Source organism: Sapajus apella, unplaced genomic scaffold (genome assembly GCF_009761245.1).
Source record: "Sapajus apella isolate SASKATOON/1434 unplaced genomic scaffold, GSC_monkey_1.0 scaffold100, whole genome shotgun sequence".
Taxonomy (NCBI): domain Eukaryota; kingdom Metazoa; phylum Chordata; class Mammalia; order Primates; family Cebidae; genus Sapajus; species Sapajus apella.
Genome location: NW_022437040.1, coordinates 338,876 through 349,455, shown reverse-complemented (window position 1 = coordinate 349,455; position 10,580 = coordinate 338,876). Strand labels below are relative to the sequence as shown.

Genomic DNA, 10,580 nt, shown 5'->3' with positions numbered 1-10,580 from the left:
CAAAAACAAGCAATGGGGAAAGGATTCCCTGTTCAATAAATGGTGTTGGGAAAGCTGGCTAGCCATGTGCAGAAAGCAGAAAATGGACCCCTTCCTGACACCTTACACTAAAATTAACTCCAGATGGATTAAAGACTTAAACCTAAGACCTAACACCATAAAAACCCTAGAAGAAAATCTAGACAAAACCATTCAGGACATAGGCAAAGGCAAGGACTTCATGACCAAAACACCAAAAGCATTGACAACAAAAGCCAAAATAGACAAATGGGACCTAATCAAACTCCACAGCTTCTGCACAGCAAAAGAAACAATCATTAGAGTGAATCAGCAACCAACAGATTGGGAAAAAATTTTTGCAGTTTACCCATCCGACAAAGGGCTGATATCCAAAATTTACAAAGAACTAAAACAGATTTACAAGAAAAAAACTAACAAGCCCATTCAAAAGTGGGCAAAGGATATGAACAGACACTTTACAAAAGAAGACATACGTGAGGCCAAAAAACATATGAAAAAATGCTCATCATCACTTGTCATCAGAGAAATGCAAATCAAAACCACATTGAGATACCATCTCACGCCAGTTAGAATGGCAATCATTAAAAAATCTGAAAAAAAAAAAAAAAAAATCTGGAGACAACAGATGCTGGAGAGGATGTGGAGAAATAGGAACACTTTTACATTGTTGGTGGGAGTGTAAATTAGTTCAACCATTGTGGAAGACAGTGTGGCGATTCCTCAAGGACATAGAAATAGAAATTCCATTTGACCCAGCAATCCCATTACTGGGTATATATCCAAAGGATTACAAATCGTTCTACTATAAGAACACATGCACACGAATGTTCATTGCAGCACTGTTTACAATAGCAAAGACCTGGAACCAACCCAAATGCCCATCGATGATAGACTGGATAGGGAAAATGTGGCACATATACACTATGGAATATTATGCAGCCATCAAAAACGATGAGTTTGTGTCCTTTGTAGGGACATGGATGAACCTGGAAACCATCATTCTCAGCAAACTGACAGAAGAGCAGAAGATCAAACACCGCATGTTCTCACTCATAGGCGGGTGTTGAACAATGAGAACACGTGGACACAGGGAGGGGAGCACTACACACTGGGGTCAGTTGGGGGGAAATAGGGGAGGGACGGTGGGGGGTGGGAAGCTGGGGAGAGATAGCAAGGGGAGAAATGCCAGATGTAGGTGATGGGGAGGAAGGCAGCAAATCACACTGCCACGTGTGTTACTATGCAACAATTTTACATGTTCTTCACATGTACCCCAAAACCTAAAATGCAATAAAATAAATGGGGAAAAAAAAAAGAAGATAAAACAATCAAAACATTATCTCCCAAAACAATTATATCAGACAGAAATAGTTTCACAAATATATTTTTCAGCTATTAAGGAATAACTTTAATACTTTGTAAAAGTTCCAGAAGAGAGAGAGAGAGAAGGAAAGTTTCCGAATTATGAATCCAGTATAACCTGAGAACACAGATATTTTAGTTAACTGTAATGAAATCTCAGGAATAACCATTTTAAATGTTACGTAAAAGAGAGTAATAAATCAGCAGTACTATAAAGGAATAATTTATAACAACCAAGTGAAGTTTATCCAAGAATTGCAGTGATGGTTCACTACTAGGAAATATATTTAAAAAATTATTCATGTGACAAAGTCTTAAAGGGGAAAAAAATGATTAACTCATTTGTGTTCAAAAGGCATAAAAAAAAAACTGAACATGCACTTTGATTTTTTCAAGAAAATTTAAAAACAGTAATAGCTGAATACCTTCTAGCTATTTTCTAAAAAAAAAGATAGAAAATATGAATACTGAAAAGGAAGAGGAAGAACTATTATTTATTAAAGATTAGATTGTATATCTTAAATCTTAGAAAATCTCAGATAATTGATCAAATATACTGGCCACAGAAATAATATTAAAAGGATATTGAGACTTTTCCTAACCAGTTAGAAATGGAAGAAAAGCTTCAACTTGCAATAGCAATAAACAAGATACAACTCTGGCATTCCTGCCTTCACTCTGTCTAGTGTTCTCTGCAGAGCCCCAGCTTAGGCTCCAGCACCAGTGGCAGTGGTGAGGTCCACACACCTGAGGCTGTGGGGAAAAGGCAGGTCTGCAGCACACCTGGGGTTGTCCAGTGACCAGCTGCTAACAGCCACGTTTCATATGGTACACAAGTGGGGAGTGGAATGTGAGATCAGAAATGCCTAACAGTCACATGAAGAAAACAAACCTCAACAACTGTAAAATAAAAGTTTTTACTTAGAAAAACACAATTTTTTAAACAACAATTTTTCTCTCAAGAATCCTTAATTTCAGTGCAATCACAATACAAATAAAATACTGTATCTGAATACCACTAAAATACTAGTGGATTATTTTTTGTAACTTGACAAAATAACAAAAAGTAATGAGGGGACATTTGCCCTAATAGATATTCGAAGTGTAACTGGAGGCCAGATGCTCCTGTGATTCTCGTACTTTGGGAGGCCAAGGTGGGCAGACTACTTGAATCCAGGAGTTTGAGACCAGCCTGGGGAACGTGGTAAAACCCTCCCTCTACAAAAAATTACAAAAATTACCCAGGAGTGGTGGCATGTGCCTGTAGTCCCAGCTACCTGGGGAGACTGCAGTGGGGGGATCACTTGAACTAAGGACGTCGAGGCTGCAGTAAGCAGTGATCGAGCCACTACACTCCAGCCTGGGCAACAGAGTGAGACCCTGTCTCATATTTAAAATGTGTAACTGGAAAAGCAGAGAGTAATGGAACAGAATGCAGTGTCAAAATGTAATTTAATAAATGCTACTCATCCACATGACTAATGGTTTGGAAAATAAGCAGAGCTGAGTTCTTATTCCATAACAAAAAGTAAATTCCAGATGAGCTAAAGATTTAATCATATTCAATTATATCTCAATGAAGTTGTTACCCATAAACATTAAAAAAATACAAATGTTAGAAGAGAAATATGGGTAATTAAGAATAAACACTTCATGCAGCATGTGGAAAATTCTTTACATAAGGTGCAAAAGCAAGAAGCCACAGGGAAAGCTGTATGGAAGGTGTCTGCAACACTAATAAACTGGTCAGTCTCCTTAACAAGAACCTGTATGAACAGACCAATAGAAAAATGAGCAACAGATGAATGCAGAAGTTCACAGAAAAAGAAAGAAAGATGCCCCAAAAATATCTAAGAATGATACTCAAAGAACTACCAATCAGAACAACAATGGAAGACTCTATCCGATCAGCAAAAATTTTACCATTTAACAGCACCATGTTTTCATGTGGGCCTAGGAATCAGGCGTCATCATAAGTGACTGGTGGGAGGTTCACACTGCCACAGTATGTAAGGATTCACAAGGAAGCACCATGTTCATGTATGTTTTTAAAAGCATAGATGTGGCATTGAAATTTCTTGGTATGACGTCCATTTATCTTAGTGTTCCATATACAGTTGACAACAACTCAAAGAGGAGAGTGACAGGCAGGTGATGAAAGGCAGATGATCATGCTAGAAAATGCAGAGATGACTCATCCATTCTACCTTAACCACCAGTAAGATCAGAGCATGATTCTGCTATTATTTATCCCTCTTCTTTTCACCCCTGCCCCATTCTCATTTTCTAGTCAAATGATCTTAAAGACTACTACTACTACGTTTCCTTATCTACACAATGTAGATGAGCACTTTCTTTGAGTTATTTTTTGAAATTAAAAGAGAGAGCACTTGTGGTATGTGGCACACAGTAAACATCCAATAAATATTAGCTGCTAATTAGATGCTAAGTCACCATCATTGCAATCCATGACACAGGTTTTGAATTTTTATCTCATGTTTAAATAGTTCTGTATTTTTTCCTCTATATTTTTTTTTACTAAAACTTGCCTTGAACCTCTTTTTAAAAGGAGGCAAGATATTTAAAAATAAATGACAGTAGAAAATAATAAATTAAATAAATAAATACAAATAAATAAATGAGAGTAGAAAATGGACATCATTAAACCGAACAGTCCGGGGGACCTCACTTAGCAAAGGCATCGGCTCTACAAGGCCTATATGCCACATCTCATTATTGCTGTGAGGGTTGCTTCCTAAGAATCTGGATGCCCTTGAGCGAACCTCGGAGCAGTGGTGATTAGAGACCTCTCAATTAGGTAAATAAAAGCAGAGCATCTTGGTTTTTACCAAAGGGGAAACCGTATTTTCCACGGAAGTACTACTTGTCCTTCTGTATAGACACAGCCAACATGACACACAGATTGGGAACCGCCAAATTCACCTCTACCTGAGGGCATACATAACTGACTTTCTTTACTTTTCATCTCTCGCCCATGGCTTTCCACTTCCCTAGCCTCTTACTACACCCATCCACTGCAACAAAGGTAAGAAGGAAGAAAGGCAAAAGAACTTTTTCTCAGGACGTACGCTGTCAAGTACTATCTGGTCGAAACTTCTGAAAGTTATTTCTCCTGTGATCTTTCAACATTTTTAGTTTCTTCTCTCCCTTCCTCTACTCCCTTCCCCTGCCCCCTCCTACTTATGCTGCAGCTAGCTCTAGTAATGCCCCATTCACCCTCTGTTAGCATTTTCGTAAATTCTGGCCCTCCTATGCACACCCTGAGAGCTTGCTCTCATCTTTCTTTTCAGTTCTGAAATCCCCAGCAAAGTACCTAGCAGAAAACCTAATAGTCAGTGTTGAAAAACATCTTAAAATATAAAATATATTATCTATACTGCAGCATACTACAAAGAGCCCTGGGTTAGTAGTCAGAAAAACTGGCCTCCAGTCTCAGTAATGCTATCTGGTGGATCCATGGCTTCATATTAAGCACTTAAGTATCCATTTCCTCATCTGTAAGATGGGGCTTTTACTTTGCTCTACTATTGTATATGTTTTCACGAAATGAGATGAAGGAAGCAAAAAAAAAAAAAAAAAAAAGTATTGTTATGCTAGTTTAAAGCACTATGACTGCTTCTGTTGAATAGTATTTGCTTTTTAAATTTAAGTAGGAATAGTACAGTCATCTATTAGGAGATGCAGATTTAATTATTATGTTTACTTGCCTTTCCCTAAAATAAGAAAAAAAAACCAAAGCAGCTGAGCTGGTAAGGCATTGATCTATATTATGTCATCAAAAGTATAGTAAGCTAGTGCTAGACTTATGACCACGGTTTGGACCGCGGACCGGTTGTAACACGATTTGGTCGTAAGTTGAGTAGGCTATATGTACAGTTGAAATGGTGCACGCGGAGATGGTAGTGCTGCCGGAAGCTGGTCTGCACTGTTGTACGCCCAGCTGGGCAATGTCTGCGCTGCCAGACGCGGAGCAGTTGTGGCTAGCGATTGTGGTCGTAAAGTCGAATGGTCGTAAGTTGCATAGGTCGTAAGTCGATCAATACCTGATCGAATGCTTACGCTTTGGGCAAGAAACAGCCCATGTTAATTGTGCCATGTCTTCCAATTTTAATTACAGATATAAAGTGTAGATATAAAGTGTTGAGGTAATTCTTACCAGGTTCTGGAAGGTCTAACTTTGCCCGCTTTAGTTCTGCCATAGAAATCTGAAGTTGCTCTATAACAAAATCATCTTCAAAGAAAAAATCCTTTGCCAAGGTCTCCTGAAGAAATTCTACAAGTTCTTCCATGGACAATTTCATTAGATGTTCTAAGAAAGGATAAGAGAAATGAAAATGCCAGGTCAATAGCTACTTTAGGTGGAAAGATATTCTATTATAGTCAGGTGTAGTGTAAAAGGGCATTAAAAAGGGCACAAACAACATACAACTTACATATGGCATTGAGGACATCATTAAAACTCAGTAAGACAGAAATATTGTCACAGGGAAAAGCAGGAAAGTTTACTGGGGAAAGGAGGGGAGGAGACTACTGCCTAATACTTCCTCATTGGAATAACCACACGTAGGCATTAATTTTGCCCCAGAGCAAGAGCTTCTTAGAGACAGACACAGTAAGACCACCTCAGCGGGCATGAGGCCTTTCTCTTACAATGAAATGGAGCTCCAAATGCTATAGGGAAGCCCCATTTTAAGTCTATATTTATGACTGTTTCAGAATTTCCCAGAACATCTGGATTATTAACTTTGTGAGTTTTATTTCTACTTATGAAATTCATTTTCTTGGAAAAAGAAATTCAAATTAAATATGAACACAAAGCAGAAAGTAAAAATCTGCCAAGATCTCATTACATAATACCCTACAGGTAGATCCGTGTATTTACAAGTGTTTATGTGTATCAACTGAAAAATCCAAATTATACTTTTCAAGTTATTCACCTTTTTGCTTTTTTTCCCATTCAATAATGTATCACTGATATCTCTCATTTTAGCAAATATGCTTTTATATCATCATTAATAGCTGTATAAGAGTGTACTGTATGTATGCATTGGAATTTACTTAATCAGTCTTTTAGTAATGGCCATTTATGTGGTTTCTGATTTTTTTATTATTTAAAACCACTGTGTGACGCACATGCAGTCACAACGTATTTTCAAGACAATCAGTAAGAAAAAAAAGGAAGGAAAAAATATCTTATGAGCTTCAGCTAACTATTGGTTAATATGCCCAGAAAGTTCTTTTTAAATTGGCTAATGACAAATTCTATATATTTGTGGTATACAGTATTTTCTGATATACGTATATACATGGGATGACTAAATCAAGCTAGTACCTCATTATTACCTCACATACTTACCTTTTTGTCATGAGAATATTTAAGATCTCTCTCAGCAATTTTCAAGTATACTATACATTATTATAAATTATAGTCACCATGCTGTATGACAGCTCTCCAGAACTTATTCCTCCTGTCTAACTGAAATTTTAACCAGACTCTCTTCCCATCTCCCAGCCCTCTTTCCATTTTGGAAACTTTATATGGTGGGGCGGGAATTCATGTAAGTACTTGAGCTTTGTCACTCTAACCAAGAAAAGTACACAACAGCAGACAGATTTTTCCACAGCTCATTTAGTCTAATGATAAGGTGGTATGTAAAGTAGTTGCTTTGCTTAACATTTATTTACAAGGGTGAAGAAACTTTTTACTTGTCAAAACCGATTGAGCATCATATAAGTAGAACAACTTAAGAAAAAAATGAGAGTGACATTAGCATTAAGCTAATGTGTCTTAATAAAAACTGTGCTTCTGTTCTCTATTTTGATCCACTCACAATCCAGAAACAAAAGTGGGGGCCAAGGGAGGGGTAGGAGAAGGGGAGAAGGGGAAAGGGGGAGAGGGGGCGGGGAGAGGGAGGGAGGGAGAGATAGAGAGACATGCGTGTGGACGGCAGTTCGGGGTAGGTGAAGGGAGGAAGGGAAAGAGATTTCACATGATCAGATGACAGATGCTGAATCCTGGAAGACAATTCATTGTCATTTGTTTTGGTGCATTAGTTGGGGAAAGAAGAATTGAGTATAAGGGAAGTGAACCACAACAATTCTGAGTCATTTTCTTGAAAAAAGTAAACATAACAAAGGTGATTTTAAAGGGCATGTTCATTCCTGTCTAACCTATAGATAATCTGGCACTCCTGCAGTCCATGCTTTTCAAGTAAGCAACCAAACAATCTTATAGCAAAGTATGCAACACGTGCTTAGAACACCGCCAAGCACAGCAGAGAGAAAAACTACAAACATGACCCTGTGCACTCAATTAGCTTATAATTTATTTGGGAAATGGAACAGACCATTCAAGAATAAATAAGACAGTAGAGTGTACTATGAACATGAAACTATGTGGTATGACCTAGATTAGAAGTGTGGACTACATGAAGCTCTAAAGCTTTCAATTATTTTCTTTTCTGTATAGCTACAAGAGAAGTCACATAACTTTTAAGGCTGAATTGATACTTTACAGATGAATACGGTTCTTCATGAAAAAAAAAAAAAAAACCCTCTCATTTCTTTATTTTAAAGTAAGGTGTAACATATCAAATTTATAGAGCCCTTAAAATATTGCAGCTAAAGACTAGAAATTCTCCAGTGTCTGTTTTTTTGTTTTTTTAGCCTTGCTGCATTTATCTGCCTGTAGGCACTGGCTGAACTTGCCCCAGAGGCCATAATGCACTCCAGTAGAGAAGTGGATCTGAACGCTCCCACCCACGGTTCAGAGCTGGGTGCTGTTCTCCCTGGATGAAGGAATCAATACTAGAAAATGTTCTCTCCAGCCCTTTGAACTAAGGCGCCTCGTTCCTTTGGTGTTTCTTCTCTTACCGCAAACTTGAGATTCAGACTGATGTAAAGGACAAGGGTTCCCAGTGGAAACAAATACTTAACAAAAAGTATTATTACCGAAACCAAATAACTGCTTTCTATTTAAGTGTGAAAATGCCACTGATATAAGGAGAAAAGAACCAAAGACCTTTGCAGTGAAGTAAGCTTCTAGTCATGAGAAAGAAGTTATAAAAGTATATTATCGATTGATGATAATTTCTCCACTGATTAAAAAAAAATTTAAACCACTATTAAAGACAATGAATTTGGAGTAGGGTGGGGAATGAGAAATCAAGGTTAAATAAGCCTTAATTTTTATGAAATCTTTATAGATTAAGCATTTTCTTACTTTTGTGTAATTTTAAGATTGTGTAAGACATAGCAGTAAGAACTCGTTCTCCTTCAAAGATGTAGATATCCCATATTCTGAGGTTTAGTGTAAAGGGAGTCTATAATTAAAAGCAAAACAAAACAAAACAAAAATAAGGTTAACAGTTTCTCCTCATTTTGTATTTATAATTTCATGATTGAGTTTTGTAAATAAATACTTACACGATCAAGGAAACACTGAAAAAACCATTTCATTGTGTAAAAACTTGTGTAGATTTCTTGAGAATCCTGAAAAAACAAAGAGCTCACAATTTCTGGGTTGTAGCAAACTAATTTTAACAAAATAACACTAAGTTAGGAAGGCTGCTGGATGCAGCTATCAAAGCTAAACACATTTACTTCTCAAAATCACTCCAAGAATAAATTCCTCTTATGACAGGACTGCAACACAACACTTAGATTCTCTTTAATATATTTTATAGTGAGCTTTCTTTGTTTTACTAAACCACTGTGTTCTATAGTAAGGCATATATAGAGTTCACTAACAACAAGTTTCTATGACCCTGAAAAAACACTTTCTGTACAATGAAAAACCTCCCAAACAACAATATATCATATTGTTTGTATTATCAGCTTCAAAGAAGTTCGAATCCCTTGGTTAGAATTGTGATAGCCTATCAATATTAAATTTTACAAATCTAATGTTTTGTAAACAACTGGGAATTACAACTGCATAGTAAATGAAATGGAAGACACCATAAATTAATAAGGTAATTGGGACCAAAGACAATTTTTAATTATCCCAGCTTTTTTCTTGGGGTAGGTGGGTGTACGTCAGTGTCACATCTACCTACCAAGTGTTGCTTAAGCTTGGACAGAAATTTATTCAGTATTTTTTCATGATGTTCTTGAAACCTCAAGAGTTTAGGGAAACCTTGGACAAAAAAGCCTAGAATGCAAACATAAAAACAACACTTCATAAACAATACCAACAAAACCCTCCAATCTTAAAATGCAACATATTTCTTTCATTTGTAACTGTCAAAAATAAAAAGAAACATCCAGTAGTATTAAAATAGTTTTCTCCCAACCCAGGAAATAACTGTGTATAATCTTTGGGTAATAAAACTTTTAGCTAGGACTTGTGTGCTAAAGACCTCCCATAACTTTGTAATTTTGAATTTAAAGGGAAACAACAACAAAAGACACTGAAGCCATTTATCAAGATTATCTGTTCTTTTAAGACATTGGGCCATATCTTAAATGCATACATTTTTTAAAGGTTACTCTAACCCTGACTAGTTATCATTTTGTTTTATTCTTAATACATTAAATAATAATTTATTACTTTTTTCAGGCTTATTCTAAGAATTTCATTAGTATAATGTTTCCAAAGTTTTAAATCGCTTTTTAATCCTTTCCTATAAAGCTATATTTAACATCTGCTAAAGAATATAGGTGCTAGATGATCAATGTTAAATCAAAAATCGTATTTTATCCCAAGGGACTATATAATATAATCTACATCTACGAAGTAACAAATTACAAATGGTAGGTTAGTATTAATTTTGAGTATTTAGCTCATTGAACTTTACATCTATTTTTATTCAGGATATTCTATACAATTCATTAAAAAGAAAGTCCACTCAACATTTATGATTCTTCTACATTAGGATTTTTAAACCTGAGTTCTATGCAACTTTGAAAGATGTTAACAGATGTTCTATGCTTTTGAAAAAGAAACCAGATGACACATTTATGTCCTTCTTAGATATTCATTAGGTATTTTAGCTTATTAATGTTCTTGTCTTTTAGACTTAATGAAACTTGTTTTTCTTTCACTCAACTCTTCCACACTTATTTGATCCTGGAGTCCATTTTCCCCCACAGAACATCTGCTGCCCCAAAATGAAACTCTATTCCACCAAGAGCCTGAGGCACACCCTATTGGGCAGTGGTGCTTTACAATCTAC

The 10,580-nt window shown here is 36.3% G+C and overlaps 1 protein-coding gene across 4 annotated transcripts in view; it reads right to left on the bottom strand.

Moving 5' to 3' along the window:
• USP6NL (USP6 N-terminal like) overlaps positions 1–10,580 on the bottom strand; it is a 166,036-nt gene that overhangs the window by 22,838 nt on the left and 132,618 nt on the right. For all 4 annotated transcript variants that reach the window (XM_032258135.1, XM_032258134.1, XM_032258133.1 and 1 more), the window contains 4 exons: positions 9,462–9,556; positions 8,830–8,895; positions 8,627–8,726; positions 5,561–5,713 (listed from right to left, as the gene is read on the bottom strand). In XM_032258135.1, the coding sequence (XP_032114026.1) occupies positions 5,561–5,713; positions 8,627–8,726; positions 8,830–8,895; positions 9,462–9,556 (414 nt within the window). The remainder of the gene's footprint in view (positions 1–5,560; positions 5,714–8,626; positions 8,727–8,829; positions 8,896–9,461; positions 9,557–10,580) is intronic.